This window comes from Doryrhamphus excisus, linkage group LG3, assembly GCF_037039965.1.
Source record: "Doryrhamphus excisus strain RoL-2023G ecotype Guam linkage group LG3, RoL_Dexc_Guam_v1.1, whole genome shotgun sequence".
NCBI lineage: Eukaryota > Metazoa > Chordata > Actinopteri > Syngnathiformes > Syngnathidae > Doryrhamphus > Doryrhamphus excisus.
The window spans coordinates 8581167-8602126 of NC_136359.1; the positions used below are offsets into that span (position 1 = coordinate 8581167).

Consider the following 20960-nt stretch of genomic DNA (forward strand, 5'->3'; position numbering starts at 1 on the left):
AAAAGAGTGGAAGTGAAGTATAAGCTAAAACTAGCATTTTATTTTAACACATATGTATTTTATTGACACTTAAAATGTATCTATACTATATTATACCTCTTGGGACTAATACGTTTCTGATTCTATTACTCCTCTTAGACATTACCTGTGACATTATGTAAAAAAAAAAAAAGGCCTGATGGTGCAACAAGGTGCAATAAGTGGCGGTTAAAGAAGGGCACTAACTGGGTGAAGACATGCGGATATCCACTGGGACATCCTCAACTCATAACCCCGGCAATCAGCATGTTTACGAGTTCCTGTTCTCAGTGTCGGTTTGAGGTCTCGTAAAGATCAATGCTCTTTTTCTTATCTTCATGCCGAACCTGTTGACTTCCAAGAAGAATACACAAGCCTTGCATTGTTCTGGAGCACACTAACTCTTCTATTGGATTACCTTCATATCAAATATATTAATTGAACCATAAAAACTCTAAACTCTTCATAAAGATTTATTTGTTGTGATGCATTTCCTGCTTTTATTTGACAACAAAGTCTTTCATAGTGGAGCATACAAACAACATGGGAAACATGGGAACAAACTCAGCATGGAAGTCGGTGAGTCATTCCTGATGACAGATGCAAAACAACGACATAAAACACAAAACCAAGGCACATGCAAGTTGAAGAATATGTATGCCATTTCTCACCATTCATCCATAATCCAATAGCTCATTCTTGATGGGAGATAAGCAAAACGTGATAGTGGTCACAAATTACAACGGTGTGGGGCCTTTTTGTTGTTTTTTATTCCAAATAATTGAAATAAGCACCTCGGTAGGCGTGCATGGAATGAAGCTGCAGAGGACACATGGAAAGCAGGTAGATGGAAGGAAGGTGGTTTCTACTCATGTGATAACGTTAGGGCCGCGGCGTCCCGTCCTCTCGTGAATGTTGGAGATCTTCAGTGCGATGGCGATGAGCGGACCCAGCACTACCTGCAGTGACCAGACCAGTTGGTGGGGGGGGGGGGGGGGGGGGGGCATGCTAACATTCATCATTCATTGAATAATCAGTTGTACATATTCATGTTGTATGTATTCATTTATGTTAGTTAGATTTTCTTGTAATTTACTGTACATTACATGTACATTTACTTTACTTGTTTATTGGACATTTTAGTGAATTCATTTTAACATTTTCAGGTAATAATTTTCGTTTACTTTGAACAAAATTATTATTTTTTTACATTAAGTAATTAATTGTATTAAAAATAATGAACATCTAGTGTAGCTAATCTCTTCATTAAGAACACATTATCAAATGCACATAATGTAGACAACCACACTGTACCCCACGCGGCATCTTCCATGCGCAAACGGCACGGCTTGTTGACAAAATTGGTACAAATACTGATAGACATTATTTTTAAATGCATTTGTAAAAGTTTTATTTAGATTTAATTCAAATAATCATTTAAGCATTGTGCCTATTGCATTTGGGGTTATTATTTTGGAATTGATTTCTATTTTCTCGAGTGTTTTGCCTCTCTGATTATTTACATGTCATGTAAATAAAAACAGTGCTAAGTGAACATTGTCACATGACCCAGGTATAATAAGGGACGTTACAATGACAGCATAGGCTGTGTCAGCAGTCATACACACACACACACACACACAATCACACACTGTACCTGTGTCTCTCTGTTGTGTCTCTCAGGGTCTCTCTCGAAGCTCTCTGCATAGATGCGGATGGTGGCACCCATCCCACCGCCGCTTCCGCTCATACGAAACACCAGACGGGACGCATCGCCAAAGACGATCCTCAAACCCTAGAAAAAAAAACAAACATACTGATAATGAAATCAGTTAAATATTAGATAGTAATAGATATTATTAGATAATACGGTTAGGGCTCTCTGCTACCCCCCTGCATTTTCTGGAGCATATTATGTGGGCTTTTCTGTTCAATCCAGGGACCAAAAATCCATTCGTGTTGCCTTTGAAGTTGGCTCAGCATTTTTTTAAAAAGCTGTGTTTTTTTTCTTTATTCTTCTAAACAAGCTGTGCCTCCCCTGAAGTCTCCTGGAGCTTTCCGTGGGGCAACTCGCCACACACTTTCAAAAAACACGATTTGAGAATTAGAGGAATAAGACCATAATAATAAAGAATAAATGAGTGATAGTAGTGCTGTGCTTCGCTGGCAGGCCCATAAAATTAGACAAGATAACATGAATACGCACCCTCGGCCATCTCTGTGTGGAGTTTGCATGTTCTCCCCGTGCATGCGTGGGTTTTCTCCAGGTACTCCGGTTTCCTCCCACATTCCACAAACATGCTAGGTTAATTGGCGACTCCAAATTGTCCATAGGTATGAATGTGAGTGTGAATGGTTGTTTGTCTATATGTGCCCTGTGATTGGCTGGCGACCAGTCCAGGGTGTACCCCGCCTCTCGCCCGAAGACAGCTGGGATAGGCTCCAGCACCCCCCGCGACCCTCGTGAGGAAAAGCGGTAGAAAATGAATGAATGAATGAACATGAATATGAGCCTCTTTATGTTGTCATCGCAGCAAACTTCCACTTGGTGTCCCTATGACAAAAATCATATACATACAGGAAGGGCCACATAAAACTGATCTCATTCTTCAGTAATAAGTACTTAGGGATGTCAGCATTCTTTCCACCAAAGCAAAACACTAACTATAATGTATAATATACATTGTTTATGTTCCTTAAGAGATTATCCAAAAAGACTTAAAAAAATTAATTAATTCATTCATTCATTTTCTACCGCTTATCCTCACAAGGGTGGCAGGGGTGCTGGAGCCTATCCCGGTTGTCGGGCGGGAGGCGGGAAATCCCTGGACTGGTGGCCAGCCAATCACAGGGCACATATAGACAAACAACCATTCACACTCACATTCATACCTATGGACAATTTGGAGTCGCCAATTAACCTAGCATGTTTTTAGAATGTGGGAGGAAATCGGAGTACCCGGAGAAAACCCACGCATGCACGGGGAACACATGCACAGAACTCCACACAGAGATGGCCGAGGGTGGGTCAAAAAAAATTAATTCTGGGTATTTTATGTTGGTAAAAATCTATTACCATTATTCAGAATTTGACATTAAAACACCCAGTGTTCATCTTTTATTAACTTTACATGAACACATTATTAAGGAAGCCCGTTTCTGCCATTGAAAAAAGAACATACGTATAACAATGTCATAATTATGACATAAAAGGTCATAATTATGAGATAACAACTCTAACGTACAAGATAAAAAGTCATAATTATGACATAAAAAGTTAAAATTACAAAGTAAAAGTCAGAATTAAAAGTCAATTACAAGATAAAGATCACAAGATAAGGAACTCATAATTGAGACAAAAAGTACAAATTCCAACATAAAAGGTAAGAGATAAAGGTTATTAGATAAAAGTCAGCATTATGAGACAAAAAGTACAAATTACAAGATAAAAAAAGTTATAATTATGAGATTAAAAAATAATAATTATGAGATAAAGTTGAAAGAACAAGATCAGAAGGTAATAATTATGAGATAGAAAGTCATATTTACTACAAAAAAGTCAGAATTACAAGATTACAAAATTGAAATAAGGAGAAAAAAATTCTAAAGTGTGAGTCAAAGATCCTCTAATAACATGAGCACTCTGCTGTTCTTAGGAATCAACTAAGGATCGACCGATACATCAGCCGGCCAATATATCGGGCCGATATTTGCGTTTTTTCCTTGAATCGGTATCGGCCGATACGCGCGTGGTTTCGCCGATGTATTTTCCGCTGCATGATTTACAGTCAGGCATCTGCCGGGGAAGCTTTGTGTTGCCCCGGCTGCAGAGGACCCCTCGCCGCCCCCCGCCCCCACTGTTGAACCACAACAAGGGCGCGTTTTCACAAGTAGAAAGATTAGCTTGCTTCTTACACCTTACCAAGCCCATCACATTTCACTGGGTGATCGATAGGCATAACAGTTTAAGTCATGCTGTGACAACGAGAAAGCCCCAAAACATCACATACCAACACAACAGACGAATAAAAGCACTCTCACTAGTGCGCTAGTGCACACTCCGAGCACACACCGAGCACACACAGACACACAGAAGGAATTGGAGCAGCCGTGTCTGCTTGTGAGAGGTCTTTATCGTGCACAACATGATTTTTAATGATGAGAGAAATGTTTGATACATCGTACTAAATTGTGTCAGTGTGATGCGTTTGTGTGTGTGGAGGCGGGTAGGGGGGGGGGGGGGGCGCGTCACGCTGCGGAGGAGCAGTCATCTCATCAATGCTAGATAAATTTAAACTACGACAGAAATGTTTTGCACATGGTTGACTATTTATTCCTTTTAAAGTTGATAATGCCATTTAAATGTGTGTTTAAGAAAGCTACAATTCAATAAATATTTGTTTAAACATGAGACCTGTAATATATGTTATCATGATAATTTTTTCATGTAAATTGAGGGCTCAAAAGCAGTATCGGCCACAAATATCGGCCCAAGCAAAATCGGCCATCGGCTAAGGGTGATGAAAAAAATCGCTAGTATGGTAACACTACTTTGTGTTATTAGCACCTTGACTGACATTCTCCTCATTTCTCTTCATCTTCGTCACACAACAATGCTGGGGGTTGGTACACATATTTATGTTTTTCACATGGACAACAAGTTGCACACTCCAAAGTACAATGTGTGTGTGTGTGTGTGTGTGTGTGTGTGTGTGTGGCATGTGTTAGGGTGGGGCACGTGTCAGCACCAGACATTTCAGAAAAGACCCAATGGAGCCAGCTGGGAGAACAAGGTGTGGACGGGAAGTGTGCAAGGACGTGAGTTGTGTGTGTGTGTGTTTATGGTCTAAAATGGAAGATACACTGTCATATCCAAACATGGATCTCCGCAGATGAAACAACATTAAATCTGAGTGGGTGGTCTGCCCCCGAATGCACCGATGCGTTAGAAAGTGAGTCGAGATGAGATGGTCGCTAAAGATTCTACACAAAACGACACATGAGGATGACACAAATAACCATTCCGCAAATAAACACTTAGGCGGCTAGAAAATCGTCAGGGTGGAGACAAGCCTCTTAAATTCTAGGGTTTGCTTACAAATGACAAATGGATGATAGCAAAGTCATAAGTCAATAGTGAGAGGTCATCATCTACGTATGCTACACTTTTATTATACACTGATATTAACGCGAAGGAGATTACACATTACACGGGCACACACGGTTGTACACGTACCTGATGTCTCGCCACTGTTCCATCGACAGGGTCAATGTACTCAAAATTGTCGGTCCTCTCCACGCCGTACACATGCTCTCCGACAGCGAACTTCTGGCTGGTGAACGCTTTGTCCAATATGACTGACTCCAGATCCCTCATCAGGTAAAAGGCAGCGCGGGGGTCAAGGCCTTCATAGTCAAACCTGACAATGGTGCACACAAAACCTTCTGAGATGAGGATAGTTTCCCTGTAGAATCCAAAACCCGGTGTCCTGGGTTACACAGCAAAACAGGTGGGGCAAGCATCGCTGGAAATGTAACCTGCACTGCTATTGTGGCACGTTTGAGTGACCAAAACAGATGCAATCGGTAGCTTGTATGAAACAGCAATCCAAACAACACAACACGTCAGCACACAAATTAACCTACCTGCTGCACCATGTGGGCACACAAACAAATATCTATATGCAATACCCATGCCAAAATAGCCATATGTTCCCTCTGCAAGGCATGCTGGGTAGCTTGTGGGAGCATTTCTCCCAACATTTTTGCTTGATTGCAAAATATGTTGATTGGGTCGTCAGAGACATAAACAAGGAGGACTTACCATACTTTTTTATGGCTCATATTGTTGTTTCAGCGGGACTACCCAGCATGTCTTGCGGACATTTGGAAATAACAGTTTTAAGTTATGTTATGTATAGCGCTTAGTTGTTGATTCATGTGATATTATTATATTATTAGGCTTCACGGCGGTCCAGTGGTTAGCGCGCAGACCTCACAGCTAGGAGACCGGAGTTCAATTCCACCCTCAGCCATCTCTGTGTGGAGTTTGCATGTTCTCCCCGTGCATGTGTGGGTTTTCTCTGGGTACTCCGGTTTCCTCCCACATTCCAAAAACATGCTAGGTTAATTGGCGACTCCAAATTGTCCATAGGTATGAATGTGAGTGTGAATGGTTGTTTGTCTATATGTGCCCTGTGATTGGCTGGCGACCAGTCCAGGGTGTACCCCGCCTCTCGCAGCTGGGATAAGCTCCAGCACCCCCTGCGACCCTCGTGAGGAAAAAGCGGTAGAAAATGAATGAATGAATGAATTATCATCCAGCAAAATTTGTTATAGTTGCAAGCCTAATTACAGCTTCAGTAAAATGTGGGAACACAAAAAGCTGCAGCGGCATCTGTCAACAGAGACATTGACTGATCTACATGTCTCTCTGGGGAGGCGTTAAAATAAGAGCAGCCAGGAAAGCGGGTGAACTGAAGGAGTGGACGGAGGTGAAGGCCGAGGAGTTATCTTTGGCTTCAGCCATACAAGGCGTGATGGTTTGCAAAGAAAGGGTTGCGTTTGTAAATGTACAGTGATGCCTTGTTACCTGCAGAAGTAGTTGCGTCCAAACTTGGCCCAGTGCTCTTTGACAATCTGCTTCACGGTCTGCTTCCTTGTCGCCATGATTGACAACCACACCAACACTGACCACAAGCCATCTTTTTCACGAATGTGGTCTGAACCTGCAGCAGAAAATGGTTTATTTAATTTGAGTGGCAGTAGCTCAAGAGGTAGAGCAGGCCGTCCAAAAACCCAAAGGTTGCGGTGCGATCCTAGGCACAAATTGGCAGAAGCTGTGACTACAAGTGTAGATCACTGATGAATAATAGTTTTACTGCATTGTGCCTTGGGTGCCTTTGGGTGCCGGGATGATCTTTTCAAATCATATTTTTTATGCCAGTCAAATAACACCAGTATATTGCAATAAAAAATTATATCAGACTTCTTAGTTGTTTGACCTTTGCTGACTCTGCTTCAAAGAAGATGCAATTATCTGAAAATTAGTATCATTAGTCCTCCTTCTGTTGCTAACTTGCAAACAACCCTTGAACATTTTTTTACCAGCGGGTCTGTGTGTCTCGGCTGCACCGTTCTAAGTCACTAATGTGTGTGAGTGACAGGAAGAAAAGCTCTGACTTGCTCAGAATAATTTTTTTGGCGCCTCATCTTGGTACAAAGACGAATATAATACAAGTTAAAAGCCATTTTGTAAGCTTGTCATATACTATGGCTGTCAACAGAAGGGCTTGTCCTGGATTTGAACCCAGGACATCTAGCACCCGAAATGAGAATCATACCCCTAGACCTACAAGCCACACATGTACAACATGTATAACATGTATAACATGTATAACATCAAAGATGGTCATGGCTGAAATTCATAATTAGTGACGTGCTCCGATCCTCCCATTTATCCAAGAGAGGGATCGGGAATGGATGTCTTCAGTGCTTGGGGCCATGCTTTGGACAGCCCTGCCATACACAAACATACACACACATGGCTAATACTCGCCTTGGGAGAGTTATTAGGCTGCTCATGAGGACAGCTGCAAAGTTCCTGTTGTAAGCATGCTGAAGTTTTAACGCATACTGTATCAATGTGTTAGCAATGCTTCCCTAAAAGGCCGTGGAGGAAAAAAAGGACAAGAAACAACCTTTGCATGTCTTATACGGTCCATATGGCATAAAAGTCTCCTGTTGGTAGTTTACATCTGTTAGGAAAATGACAGTCACCGATGTCTAAAGCCGGTCTGGCTGCCTGTCTCCTCATGTCTAGGCTCTCATAATGAATCAGATCCTATTATCACATGACAACCATCATACATCACACATCATAATACAGCAGTGATAGCTGAGCACACAGTGAAAGTGCTGCACAGCTGAAATGCTTTCCAGCAAAGCTCCCCTCTGCAAAGACTTTTGGCCTTAAAAGGCCAGACAGCTCATGTGCTCCTCTGCAGACAGCCTTCCTTTCACTTCTCTGCTCCCTGCAGTCATGTTTGCTCTTTGCTACCATTTCTCTTCACAACCCCCAGACACGATCGAGTTGTGTTTATCAAGATAACCTCTGTAAGAAACCGGTGAAACATGTAGAGCAGACACAGGAGCAACATGTGCTGTCTGCACGTTGCAGTCATTCAGAAAGAGCTCCTGTCTCCTTTTATAGGAAAAGAATGGGGATTATTTACACACGCAGCCAGGGTCGAAGGCCTCACATCTATTCGATGGCAGTCGGGATGCGCTCCAGCCTGAGAAACAGTGAGTGGGCAGCGTTTGTGAAAGAGAAGGGAAAAAATATATTTCTCCTTCTGGCCTTCTTTGCCGTCATAAACACATTGTACTCAATGTACTGTACTCTAGGTATCATTAGCTAGCAGCTAACTTAAAACATAACATATTTTAAGAAAGAGATCTAATGATACACGTCCTGGGTCTTCCCAAGACTTCCTACCTATCGGACGTGTCTTGAACACTCCCCGTGGAAGCAGCCGGGAGGCATCCTGAGCAGATGCCAGAGCTACCTCATCTGGCTCCTCTCAATGTGGAGGAGCAGAGTTTCTCCAGAATGACAGGGATTCCCACCTTATCTCGAAGGGAGCGCAAAGCCGCCCGCCCTATATGAAGAAAACTCACAACCTTTTCTTACCTTCTGTGAAAAAATACTAAAAATTTCTCAAGTCTTTTGTGCTTTGCAATTGTATCGCAGCAATTCACACTAAATGAGCAGTTAACATCCTTCACAAACATGGTAAGCTGTATGTGTCATGAAAGAGCTTTACTATGCATACAAAATACCAAAAAAACAGACTTTTTGTGTTTCGTAATTGAGAAAAAACTACAATCCTACTAATTTCTAATGGCAATAAGCTCCAATTATTACATATATTCCATAGTTCCATGGTTCTACCATATCTTACTAATTGTGTGGAAATATGGGGTAATAACTATAAAAGCAATTTTCACTCGCTAAATGTACTGCAAAAAAGGTCAGTAAGGATAATTCATAATGCCGCCTATAGAGAACATTTAACTATGTTAAAAAGTCATAGCATTTCAGTATGTGGAATCAAACTATGTATGAACTATGGATTGAGTAAGACCCTCAAACAATGCACAACGATGAGCCAATTCAAGAAACAATACAAGCAGTTGATGTTTGCTAAATACAAGGATGAAGAGTCTTGAACCAGTCATGATGTGCTATACATATCACTATATTGACGGTTACTATGGTACCCCTTATGTCATTATATGGTCATATCACCTTGTACTTCGGTACGTGACAAAAAAACAAACAAACAAAAAAAACCTTCAACTATATTAGGAAAGCAGGAAGTGAACAAATGTAATAGTTACTGATTGTAAAAGTACCATATTGGGGGGTAGGATTTAATAAGCTTTGCTTCTTCCTACTCCTTTTGGATATGTGGAACTGTGAACTGATTATGTGATGCACTCAATTGTAATCTGATGCATGTTCAAATGAAATAAAACCATTACCATTAGTATTTTCTTGACAAGTAGAAGAAAATTATTTAAAACTTTGAAATACTGCACTTATATCAACAACAACAGCTAGCAGCACTAGCACCACTAACCACCATTACCAGAACAATTCTCCGTCCTACACAACCTCATTTACTCCATCTTGGTCCATGTCAAGTAGGATTTTTGGTTTGGGATTTGTGTGAGTGAAGGTTGTTGGTACCTGTCCCGAAACTTTCCTCTCCACAGAGAGAGCAACGTCCGGAGTCCATCAGGTTGCCAAAGTACCTCCAACCAGTAGGAGTCTCATACAGCGCCAGTTTCATGGCTTTGGCGACCCTAAGAGGAAGAAATTGTCAAATTGACAGTCACCATGACACGTGAAAAGCAGCAACAGCAACAACTTCATAAGCTCAAAGTCAGGTAAAACTTTATATGAGGAAAAGGCCAGTATGTTGTACTTTAAATCATCAAAATACAATGAAAACCGCCTTATGAAAGTGAAAACTAATACCAAAACATTCCCTTGGAGTTCCCTTTGGAAACATATGGGAGCATGTCAAGGTTTTTCAGCGTGCATGTATCCATCATTACATAAATAAAAGCCCACAGAGTGCCTTGTGCAGTTGTTTACATGTGGATTTGATAAATGACCAAATAAGAGTAAACCAACTTGAGTCCCTGGGAGGACGTGAGGGCCGGAAGGGAAAGCCAAACATTCCACAAAAAAATAAAGACTGATGAGGTTTTGGCATTCTAAACAGCACATTTTCACCTAGCATCAACACAAAAAGTGAATTCAAAGCAGCAAAGCAGGGGTGAGGTGGGGGTGAAACATTACCGGCTTTTGGCCCTGACTTCATATTTTGCCAAACATAGCATCCAGTTCTGACGAGGGCTTAAAAGCTTTGGCCTGGCATTCCGTCAAAAAGTGTAGCATGCTGGAGCCTTACTCTGGACTTGAAACAGGACTTTTTTTCTTGACCTGAACACCGGAAGACTGATGTTCTATTGTGGCCAAAATCAGCGCTGGTAGGGGTTTACCGCTGTACGTTGTCAAAGTAGAGCCCCACTTTTTATGGGGGTTATGTTCGGGACTACAGTGAATGCCGTATAAATGTCGATTTTTTTTACACACGCCCCCTTGCGTTCTCCTACAATTTCAAATCAACATTTGCAATAAAACAGCTCCAGTATCCTCCCCCTTTTCTCTTTAATTGCCATTGTTCAGTTAAAACACAATCCAGGTTTAGGCCCCACATTCAAAAGTATCAAATTCATAGATACAGTGGTACATGTATAAGGTACATTTTACCTGTATTATCACATATTTCTAAATTATATATACAGTAAATGAAAAAAATAAGGATTTTAATTATTAAATATACATTTTGCAAATTTACAGGCCGTTGAATCGCAAATGTTTGGGGATGTACAATATACAGTGGAACCTTGCTTAGCATCATGAATTAGTTCCCGGAGGTCTGACTGTCACAAGAAACATATGCTAACCGAATCAATTTCCCATAAGGAATCATGTAAGTCAAATATCACTCAATCATAATGTAAAAGTGATGCATTTGTGAGGTGGTTTGCATGACACACGGCCTCTTCATGGTGGGGGTGCAAAACTGGGAATCCCGCCCCCATCCCCCTTGTCGAACAATGTTAATGGCTCTAACTTTAGAGATGGCACTCATTCACTAAATGCCCCCTAACACCCCCTGCTCTACTCCAGTCTTATATAACACATCACACAATATTTATAGGCCGTGAGTAAAAGTGTATACAGTATTGTATATCTAATTCATAGTGGGTGACTCTTCATATGAGACTCTGCAGAGACTGAAATAACACCTTGTAACACTGACTGGGTCAAGTGTGTGTGTGTTGTACCTATCGAGTGCCATGCTGGTGGCCATACTCCTGGCGAAGCCCTTTACGCCGAGCTGTCGGAAGTAAGGGATGGAGGTGAGGTTGGCGGCCATGATGGCGACAGAGTCCGACGGGTTCACGAAGAAAGCGTTCTCCCCGAGGATCATGTAGCGGTCCTGATACAATCAAGACACAATCAAGAGCGGAGATACGTAACATGGCTAGTTAACCAGTATCCTATCCTAAGTCATTCAATGCCATCCTCATGCTCCTCCTGAGAACTAAAACCACTAAAGTCATCCTCTTCGTGACAACTAAAGAGCCTCGGCATCTTTCGGGCAAATTAGCCATTCCATCCTTTTGAAATTTGCCGGTGATAGTGTAGCATTGGAGGAGTAGGGCGTCTAAAGTCACTCTTTGACAAGACAAACACTCACAAACCTTGCTCTTTTGGAGCAGATGCACTGCCTCTGTTTATTCAACACAACTTGTGAGCACACAGATTTCAAAACGCGATATTAGCTTGTGCATCACTGCACAAGCTGCAGGGTTCAAGGCGTGAGAAAAATGTATCGTCTTAGGCCCATGTAGCGTTCACATTTGAGCTCAAGTGAACCACACCAGGGGTCGGATGACGGCATCCACAATTGACCGAACAAACTGCACTAGCAGTGTGAAGGAACCAATGATGTCTCACATTTAAATGTCACACATAATAAGAGTACAAGCCAACTTGTGTATGTGTAGTCCTGTTGTATGTCCAGAGACTGATGAGAGTTGACCGAGATAAAGATGACAGTATTACGTAAATTCTTCCAAACACTCTTGCTAATGACCCTCAAAGTTGTGATCCTGGTAGGAGCTCATATGACATCACTCCCTTGATGCCGAGCTCGTTTATTTAGGAAATGGTGTGTACGTGTGTCCAGAAAAAGCAGCAATAATGACAACTGGATGACTTAGTGGAAGATTTGAGACATCAAATCTGTCTTTTTTGGGTTCAGTGGTGTGCTATTTGTGTTTTTCCCCTGCTATCAACTCGTGAATACATCCAAAACACATTCGCTTTTGGCTTTTTCATTTCTCACGGGCCACATAAAAACAAGAAATGGCTTGTATAATGTATCCCAATGGGCTACAGCCATTAGTTTATGATACTGCATACAGTATGTACCAATGACAAGGTCAGCTCAAAATGAAAGAAACAGGTGCCATTCTTGGCCCAAATAACACTTTGACCGATGTTCCATGCACAAAAAAACACTCAACCCTTAACTCTTTGCATGAACTTGGTACTGTTCACTTTGAGATCATTCATTTGATGTAAAGTGTGTTATAAATTAAATATATTATTATTATTAACTTTTAAATCCACATTATTCAGAATGAGGTGACAGCCAGTTAAAGCTAAAGCACCGTCTATCTTTCTCCAGAGCTTATCATCATTAGAATGAAGGAGTCTTATCTCACCCCGTCTGCATCCAATGCAGCACCAAAGCCAAAGTCGCCACCTTTCATGGCATCCACCAGGGAAGAGGCATACGTCATGTTGGGCTCAGGGGGCCGGCCCCCGAAGTCCTCCAGGGGGACGCAGTTGACAGCGGAGTTAGCCGGGGCCCCGAGCTCATCGCAAAGGATCCTACGGACATAAGGGCCCATCACTGTAACAACAGAGGAGATGCCATTAACACTAACATGACCCTCATTTTGTTTTGAAAACAAGGTACCGATGATGGCGTCACCTCCGTTCATTGCATCTATGCAGATCTTCAACTGGTCTGGTCCCGTCAGGAGACCTTTGATGGCGCTGAAGTCGAAGATGTTTCGCAGCATTTGAAGGTAAACCTCTACAGAGTCCACAATTTCCACTAGAAACACGACAAAAGCCTAATTAGGAAGGATGTCGTGGTCATATTACAGCCTTTATACGGAAGTGCTAAATCTCAACGCTTAAAGACATCAAAAATGGTGTGCTTTTTAACAGTGGTACATGTATGCTGTACATTTGACCTGTTATCACATATTTATATATTATTATCAAATTAAGGCCAATGCGATGTATTGTCTGGAGGCCTATTTTCAAGGGAACGATGTGGGGAAGTGAATGCTAGCATGTTTCACAACCCATACAGTCATGACGGGAGAAAGCATGCCAACTGAAGTTCAGAAAACCCAGACTGACATACTTGGTGGATACTATATTCCAGGAAATATTGTAACCATACCTCTAAACGGTTTAAACTTGTTCTCGAGGTCAAAGTCATGTCGTCCCAACCTCGAGAGGTCAATGCGGAGGTCAGGGCAGGTGGCGTACTCCTCCAGTGTGCGGCTCACCTGATGAATCCTCTCCATCACAGAGTCTGGGGATGGGCCTGCCATGCAAAACCGCAAACAGTCGAGCAAACATAAGAAAAAGGGCTTGATTATCATCTTGGCTCCAGGAAAACTTTTGAACTTGTCTATTAAAAGCTTGTAAAATGTGCCGTTTTACTTCAAATGGCGTATCGCATTTGGTAGGTAATCCTACCAAATTCTTGTTAAGTCGTGCAAGTCAAGCATCTATCCTCACCTCCGTTCGCCACGTTAAACTTGACACCAAAGTCTCCTCCGGGGCCCCCGGGATTGTGGCTGGCTGTGAGGATGATTCCTCCAATGGCCTTGATCTTCCTGATGATGCAGGAGACAGCAGGGGTGGACAGGAGGCCATTGTGACCGATTACCAGGCGACCGATCTGCATAGCACAGACACTAGCTGACATGGATGCTTCCCCTTCAACTGGTCAAGTCCTTGTATGACTAACTACACCTAAGTACACCGGGTATACTCTAACATGGCCACTAGATTTTAAACTGGTTTGTGTGTGAGTGTCAGGAAAAGAAGCTCTGACATATTTGGGGAGAAGTGGTTTGCCGTTACTTGTTGATTTTTGAATCATTTTCCGGCTGCTGAACCAAATTTTCGCGAAAGTCTTGGGGCTCATCAAGATGTTTTCTGGCAAAATTTAGACAAATTTTTATGTCCTTTTTGTTCAGCAGTGGTTTTCGCCATTTTTGCCCAGTGTCTTTATTATACTGGAGTCATGACCACTGATTTAACTGAGGCAAGTATATATCTTTGTATATTGTTGTGGGGTCTTTTGTGAACTCTTGGCTGAGTCGTCGTGGCGCCCTTGGGGTAATTTTGGTTGGCCAGACTCTCCTGGGTAGGTTCACCACTGTTTCATGTTTTTGCCATTTGTGGATAATGGCTCTCACTGTGGTTCGCTAGAGTCCCAAAACTTTAGAGTGCATTTTGTATTTAGTTGTACAGTTGTACATTTTCACACATGATCTAAAAAAGAAGTCATGATGCGGCAAACACTTTTTCACACCACTTGATGTTCCTGGTGCCCAAAGAGTTTCATGATAGGTCACCAGAACTGAAGAGTAACACTTCACATAGACAAGCCAGTTGAAAAAGCCAAATCTCCGTGCCAAGTGGAGCCTAAATAGCATAACAGAGGGAGCCACACTGTCTATTTATAACGAGCTTGCTTATAACCTGGTAACGGCATCAGCATCCCATAATAAGCGTGTCCTCAGGGGAGAGGAATTTACATGTATGTTTATGCTCCTTAGCATTCATATTGCTAAAAGGACAAATGCAATACGTCACACTCTTGCAAGATTTATGTTGCATGAATTGGGGCCATCTTCAGTTCTGGCAGCAGAGAAGGATATGGGAACAAACATTGGCCAGAAAATAGAGCAAGATGGATGGAAGTACTGATAACGATAAGGCTGACGCTTAGAGACATTGGGCCGAGCAAATAGAAAAATAAGACCTCAAAAACAGAATCATATTCCCTTCACATGTTCCTTTGGAGCAGGTCCAAAGCAATCATGAAGTAGGCTGTAGGGGTTTCCTTCTTTCTCCTTCACTCTTCCAACTGTCATTGAACTGCTGCATAACACAAATAATGACTTAATTTGATCCTATCTGCACGTCATGTTTCTAGGAATACATATTAAAAAGTAGTTTTTATGACATAAATGTTCCAATAAATGTACAGTATCTATTTAATTAACCGACTAGTCTCCTATAGTGATGGAAATTTTAGTGATGAGAAAATTCTGACTTAATTTGTTACTAACACTATAAAATGTTAAAATAATAACACAGGCAAGAGTTGTGGCCGCAGTACACCTAAAACTCAACTCTGAATCCCTGATGTCACTTCCTGTCCACACAAAGGAAGGCATTTATTGAAACACACACAAGCACAAATTTAATTTATATCTTCAATGGCTTATTTTGGTAATGGTAATGGTCTTATTTCATTTGAACCTGCATCAGATTACAATTGAGTGCATCCCATAATCAGTTCACAGTGCCACATCAGTTCCTTCCACAGAAGGAGTAGGAAGAAGCAAAGCTTATTAAATCCTACCCCTCCATCTAGTACTTTTACAATCAGTAATTGTTACATTTGTTCACTTCCTGCTTTCCTAATATGGTTTAAAGTTTTTTTTTTGTTTTTTTGTCCCGTACCGAAGTACGAGGTGATATTTTCTCTCATTATATCTACTATATTGGGTAACATGAGTGATTATAGGGGTGTTATTTTATGTCTAAAGAGCTCTAATAATGGTAGAAATTGTATTTAGAAAGCCCTGTGATTGGCTGGCCACAAGTCCAGGGTGTACCCCGCCTCTCGCCCGAAGACTGCTGGGATAGGCTCCAGCACCCCCCGCGATCCTCGTGAGGAAAAGCGGTAGAAAATGAATGAATGAATGTATTTAGAAAGTCATAAACAGGTTTTCCATGTTAACTGTGAAAATATTCAGTTTATTAATATTGCATCCACCATTTCAGGGAAATTCACTTATCGCAGATGGATCTGGAACCAATTAACTGCCATAAACGAAGGACTACTGTATACCTGTTAATAAATGACCATGAGCTACATATTCCTTTCTACTTTCATTTGCGCTTCAAATCATTAATAGTATTTCCAACAATAATTTTGTTATATATATAATGTATTTTCAAATTATGGCAAAACACAGCCTCTGTCTAACCGCCTGCTTTCAATGATTAATGTACTGAAACAAGGCATTTTTGTCTCTGTTTTATCAAAGCACTGGCACTCACAATTTTTTTTTGGCCCCATGGCAGGTTATTTAGCAGTCAATTAAAATGCATGGATACTGAGTCAGCAACGTCAAGGGTGCTTTGTTTGGGCACTTTTGTGGAAGGTCCCAGTGCAGATGACGGAAACTGACCAGTTTGTTATATTCAATATTGTATGAAAACCGAGACAGTAGGCAAAAACCGAGGCGACGTTTTCAACTGAAACCCAATCATACAAAAATACAGATTGCACAATCAATCTTCAGGTTGTGGTGAACTTTCCATCAACTAGTTTGCCATTCATTTTGTATGGCTTGTATATGCAAATTTTGTCAATGGCTTATTATGTGGCCTCTAGATTGAACCTTATGAATTTTGCTTCGCAACAATAGACTACATGAGGACGTGACTTTTACGACCAGGGAAAACAATCGTCACAGCTTGAAAGTATGCTTGCTAAAAGTGGATTTTGTGGGCTTGAATGTTGATTTATTACATTGCTGTTATAAGTTAATAAAGCACATCAGAAAGTAAAGGACCGTATAATAGTTTTCCTAGCATGTTTTCCTAATATAGCCTAGCTATTAAGCTAAGTGGTTGTTAGGCCGCCATTTTTGGTTAATACCAATAGCTACTGTCATCAAATACGTTTGTTTGTGCTTTAAATTTAAAAAAAGTGATGGTTTATTTTGTTAAAAGGCCACAAAATAAAATGTATGACTTGATGACAAAGTAGCTCAAACCGTCCATACTCACCCCATTGGCGGCTGCCATCTGCACTATGACCTCTATGGCTCCCCGGCTGAGGTAGCGTCCATCGCTGCCCACCACCATGGTGCACCCCTGCCGGTCCCGCAGATCCATGGAGGACAAGACGCTCTGGATGTAGTTCTGCAGGTAGTTCTTCTTCCCCTCGAACACGGCAGTCTTCCTCCGCAGTCCGTTGGTACCGGGTCTCTGGTCATCAAAGGGCGTGGTTTGGACTGTCACCACCGGGATGGGGCTCGTCTCCATGCTCCTGGTCTTGGTTTGGACTTTTAGTGGTGAGGTAGTCCAAAATGGAAGCACACAGGTTGTTTGCTTGAGCAGGGGTCAGAGATGTCCTCACCTCGGTAGCTGTGGCCCAAAGAAGCAGCATCCCTCAGTACCGAACCTCTGACAACTCCCTCTCTTCCTAATAAGCGTGAACAACTGACACTAGAAAAAAACCGAGCACACACTGGGAGGGTCCACAATCAGAGCCAGGCCATGAATAGAAATAGACTCCGAGTGAAGGCACGGGAGAGTTGGGCCTGATCCGGACGGACATAGGACTTAAATAACATATAACGTTAGTGTTGAAATTGTTATTTAAAATATGATATGCGTTATAGTGTGAATCCTATTTACAATGGCGAAACTAGTCTTCTTTTTCTGAAACATTATTTGAGAAAATATAGCATTTTCTTCTACTTTTAACAATTATAAACACTTTTAAATCGGCACTGAAACCCAACGCTTATTTGGTGGTTTCGAGTCAGCAAAAAGAAGTTTTCGACAAGATTTGGTCAACAGCGTCCTCTAGCGGCAGATAAAATATTGCACATTAAGCTCACGTTATCACATGGCATTAATTTGGATTTAATTCTGCATTATATCAAACAATAAATATTGATTGTAAGAATACTACAAAATTACAACCTTAAAACTGTAATTACGCGTTTTTTCAGTCCAATACATTACAAATATATATATATATATATATATATATATATATATATATATATTTTAATTATATTTTATTAGTTTTATCACCTTTTCTTGGCTCATTGGCTAGGACAGGTCACGTGGTTATACAGCCTTATAAAGTAAGGTGTCCGGTGTTTCTGATTTAAAGTTATGAAATGTCCGATGAAGTACCTATATTGTCTGAACCCAATATGTTTTACACAAAAAATAAAAAGTGCACATTATTTCAGCAGCAAAAACTAATGTTGAAACATATATTAATAAATAAATAATGCCGTTTTTAAGGACCTACTGCAAACACAAGTCAAAGATCTTTTATATGACAAGATAGTTGTAAGATCATATATACTGCAAAAAACAGACAAGATCACATTTCTGGTTTCAGGGATCGATACTGCAAAAAAAACAAAAAAACAAATCAAAGATCGTTTATAAGACAAGAGTGTTTTTTTTAAGGAATATTCCTGATATAAACAGATCGCTAGAAATCATGTGTGTATTTTTTAACAATATTTATTCATTATTAAAAAACATTCACCATCAAGACTATTGCAGCACTGAGCTAATTGCACTCATATATTACCATTAAATCTTATTTACATCGCTTCGTTTGACACGTGTTACCATGCCAACGCACATAAATATCATGCAGGCCTTATGTTTCTTTAAGAAATGAGCCAAACTTGTGTCTTCTTAATGACACAATGAAAACAGCACTTCAACAATGTGGGTATGAAAGTCTGAGGTGTTCGCTGGTCAACATGGGAGAAGGTCCAAATGCAGTTCTGGGGTTCTGCAGAAGTGTAGGGACCAAGCAGGCTGCAGAGCTGGACATGAAATGGGGGTAAAGTGTGGTGTTCCGATGCGCACCACTAGAGGGAGGTTTGCTCATAATGGAGTCTATGCTGAAGGAGCAATTCGCTTGAGCGGCACGGCCGGCTGCTTCTGTCGTGCTCAGCTGGGTTCTCAAGTCTTTGGGTCCACTGCACTTCCCGCTGCCTTGCGGCACAAAGTGATACGACCTCGGTGGCATCATGACGCAATCCTGCAGGGGGACGACCTGCAAGGGGACGGGATACGGCTGCCCAAAAGGTGGGCAGTAGTTAGAAAACATGAGTCCGTCTTTCCCGAACGCTGCTTGGTTCCTCTTGAACCTTTTCCTGCGTCTGAGGAAGCTGCCATTGTCGAACATGTCCTCTGAAGCCGGATCCAGGGACCAGTAGTTGCCCTTCCCCGGGTTCCCGGGCTCCCTGGGGATCTTGATGAAGCAGTCGTTGAGGGACAGATTGTGCCGGATGGAGTTCTGCCAAGCCGGGAACTTGTCCCGGTAGTAGGGGAACTTGTTGCTGATGAAGTCGCAGATGCCGCTGAGGGTCAGCTTCTTCATGGGGCTCTGCAGGATGGCCATAGTGATGAGGGCGATGTAGGAGTACGGCGGCTTCACCAGGCTGCTCTGAGCCTTCACAGACGAGAATGACGAAGAGGAGGAGGAGGAGGTGGTCGGTGCGTCCGCGCAGAAGCTGCTCTCGCTCTCCGCGGACGAGTCCGCCCCGGAGGAGTCGAACTCGGCCCCGGAGCTGACATCATCGCTTGGGTAAGGGGCTGTGCTCGTTTCGTCCTCGCCCACGATGTCTATCTCCTCCAGAGATGTCGGGGACGCTTCGTATGCACTGGAGAGTGTCATGGCAACACTATTTAAAAAAAGGCTTAACAGCTAGAAAATTAATAGCGCAGACATTGGCGGTGCGTAAAAGTGCATGCGGTTGTCCTCCTTGTTGACTAGACGGGAGAAGCTTTATACGCTGGGAGGCTTTTGTCCAGCAGGACGAACTCCCCCAGGGGACCTTCTGGACCTATCAGAAGGGGCCCTCACTACGGGTGGGGGGCACAAACAGCCAAACTATGCATGCGAGTTAGTTACTATTTACATTTGCATGCACTGTATCACAAACTGTATATTTTAAACATACCGGAAGATGGAAAATATTTAATCAATATTATAAACAACTTTTAATATTGTTGTATGTGTATTGGCAACAATTCATATATCAAACACTATATCTAATGTTATAGGTTAGTGTTTCCCTATTTTAACCTTAAACTGAAATATGATTGTTAAAAAAAGCATTTCCAGTAATATTATTATTGTTATATTGTCATATGCAGACTTATACAAATGTGCGTCTCGTGTAAAGTAAATAATGCAAAATTTAACTATAAATGAGTTTGTGGCCAACACGTGCACATTAAAAAACTTTTCAAAATATAAGAATGACACAATCTTGGGGCGGGAATTGCTGAGGAAGAAATGTAACACCACGCCTAACTCGTGATAAGCAAGTTTTTCCATCTTTGGACCCCCACCGTTTCGTTTGGTTTGCCACCTCTGGATGGCCGTAGGGGGGGCGACCATGAGAATGGCCGTGGTGGGACTTCCCGCAGGCATCGCAGAAAAGAGCCAATGGCGTTCTTAACGAGGCCAATCAGCATCAGAATCGAGTAGGAAACGGCCCAGCTGCACCGCGCTGCTCGGCGCTACTGCGTGGGTCCGGCTCGGATTTACGACCCGGCTTGAATAAAGAAAGAACCATCCTCAAAGCAAAGCCAGGCCAAGAGCGGATATGTGCGGAAAAACAAAAAAAAATCTCCAATGCAAATGAGAGGAACTGGGAAAACTCCACCCATTTCCTCACCT

At 41.9% G+C, this 20960-nt stretch overlaps 2 protein-coding genes across 2 annotated transcripts; both read right to left on the minus strand.

The window, feature by feature from the left end:
- Positions 1–427: 427 nt before the first annotated feature.
- pgm5 (phosphoglucomutase 5) lies at positions 428–17904 on the minus strand. The gene is made up of 11 exons (XM_058071777.2): positions 17294–17904; positions 13994–14156; positions 13650–13796; positions 13167–13292; positions 12895–13085; positions 11446–11600; positions 9773–9888; positions 6611–6746; positions 5255–5438; positions 1676–1813; positions 428–977 (listed from the first exon to the last, which is right to left on the minus strand). The coding sequence occupies exons 1-11, from the start codon at positions 17549–17551 to the stop codon at positions 888–890; spliced, it is 1704 nt and encodes a 567-aa protein (XP_057927760.2). The 5' UTR covers positions 17552–17904; the 3' UTR covers positions 428–887.
- A 767-nt stretch (positions 17905–18671) lies between these two features.
- foxd5 (forkhead box D5) lies at positions 18672–20105 on the minus strand. The gene has a single exon (XM_058069557.2). The coding sequence runs from the start codon at positions 19947–19949 to the stop codon at positions 18984–18986; it is 966 nt and encodes a 321-aa protein (XP_057925540.2). The 5' UTR covers positions 19950–20105; the 3' UTR covers positions 18672–18983.
- Between the last annotated feature and the right edge of the window lie 855 nt (positions 20106–20960).

Excerpts from the sequence above, each read along its gene's own strand:
- pgm5 (XM_058071777.2), bottom strand. The coding sequence starts at position 17,551 with ATGGAGACGAGCCCCATCCCGGTGGTGACAGTCCAAACCACGCCCTTT. Across the intron at positions 14,157-17,293 it reads AGATGGCAGCCGCCAATGGG|ATCGGTCGCCTGGTAATCGG; the intron begins GTGAGTATGGAC and ends TGTGCTATGCAG. Across the intron at positions 1,814-5,254 it reads GAACAGTGGCGAGACATCAG|GGTTTGAGGATCGTCTTTGG; the intron begins GTACGTGTACAA and ends TTTTTTTTCTAG.
- foxd5 (XM_058069557.2), bottom strand. The coding sequence starts at position 19,949 with ATGACACTCTCCAGTGCATACGAAGCGTCCCCGACATCTCTGGAGGAG.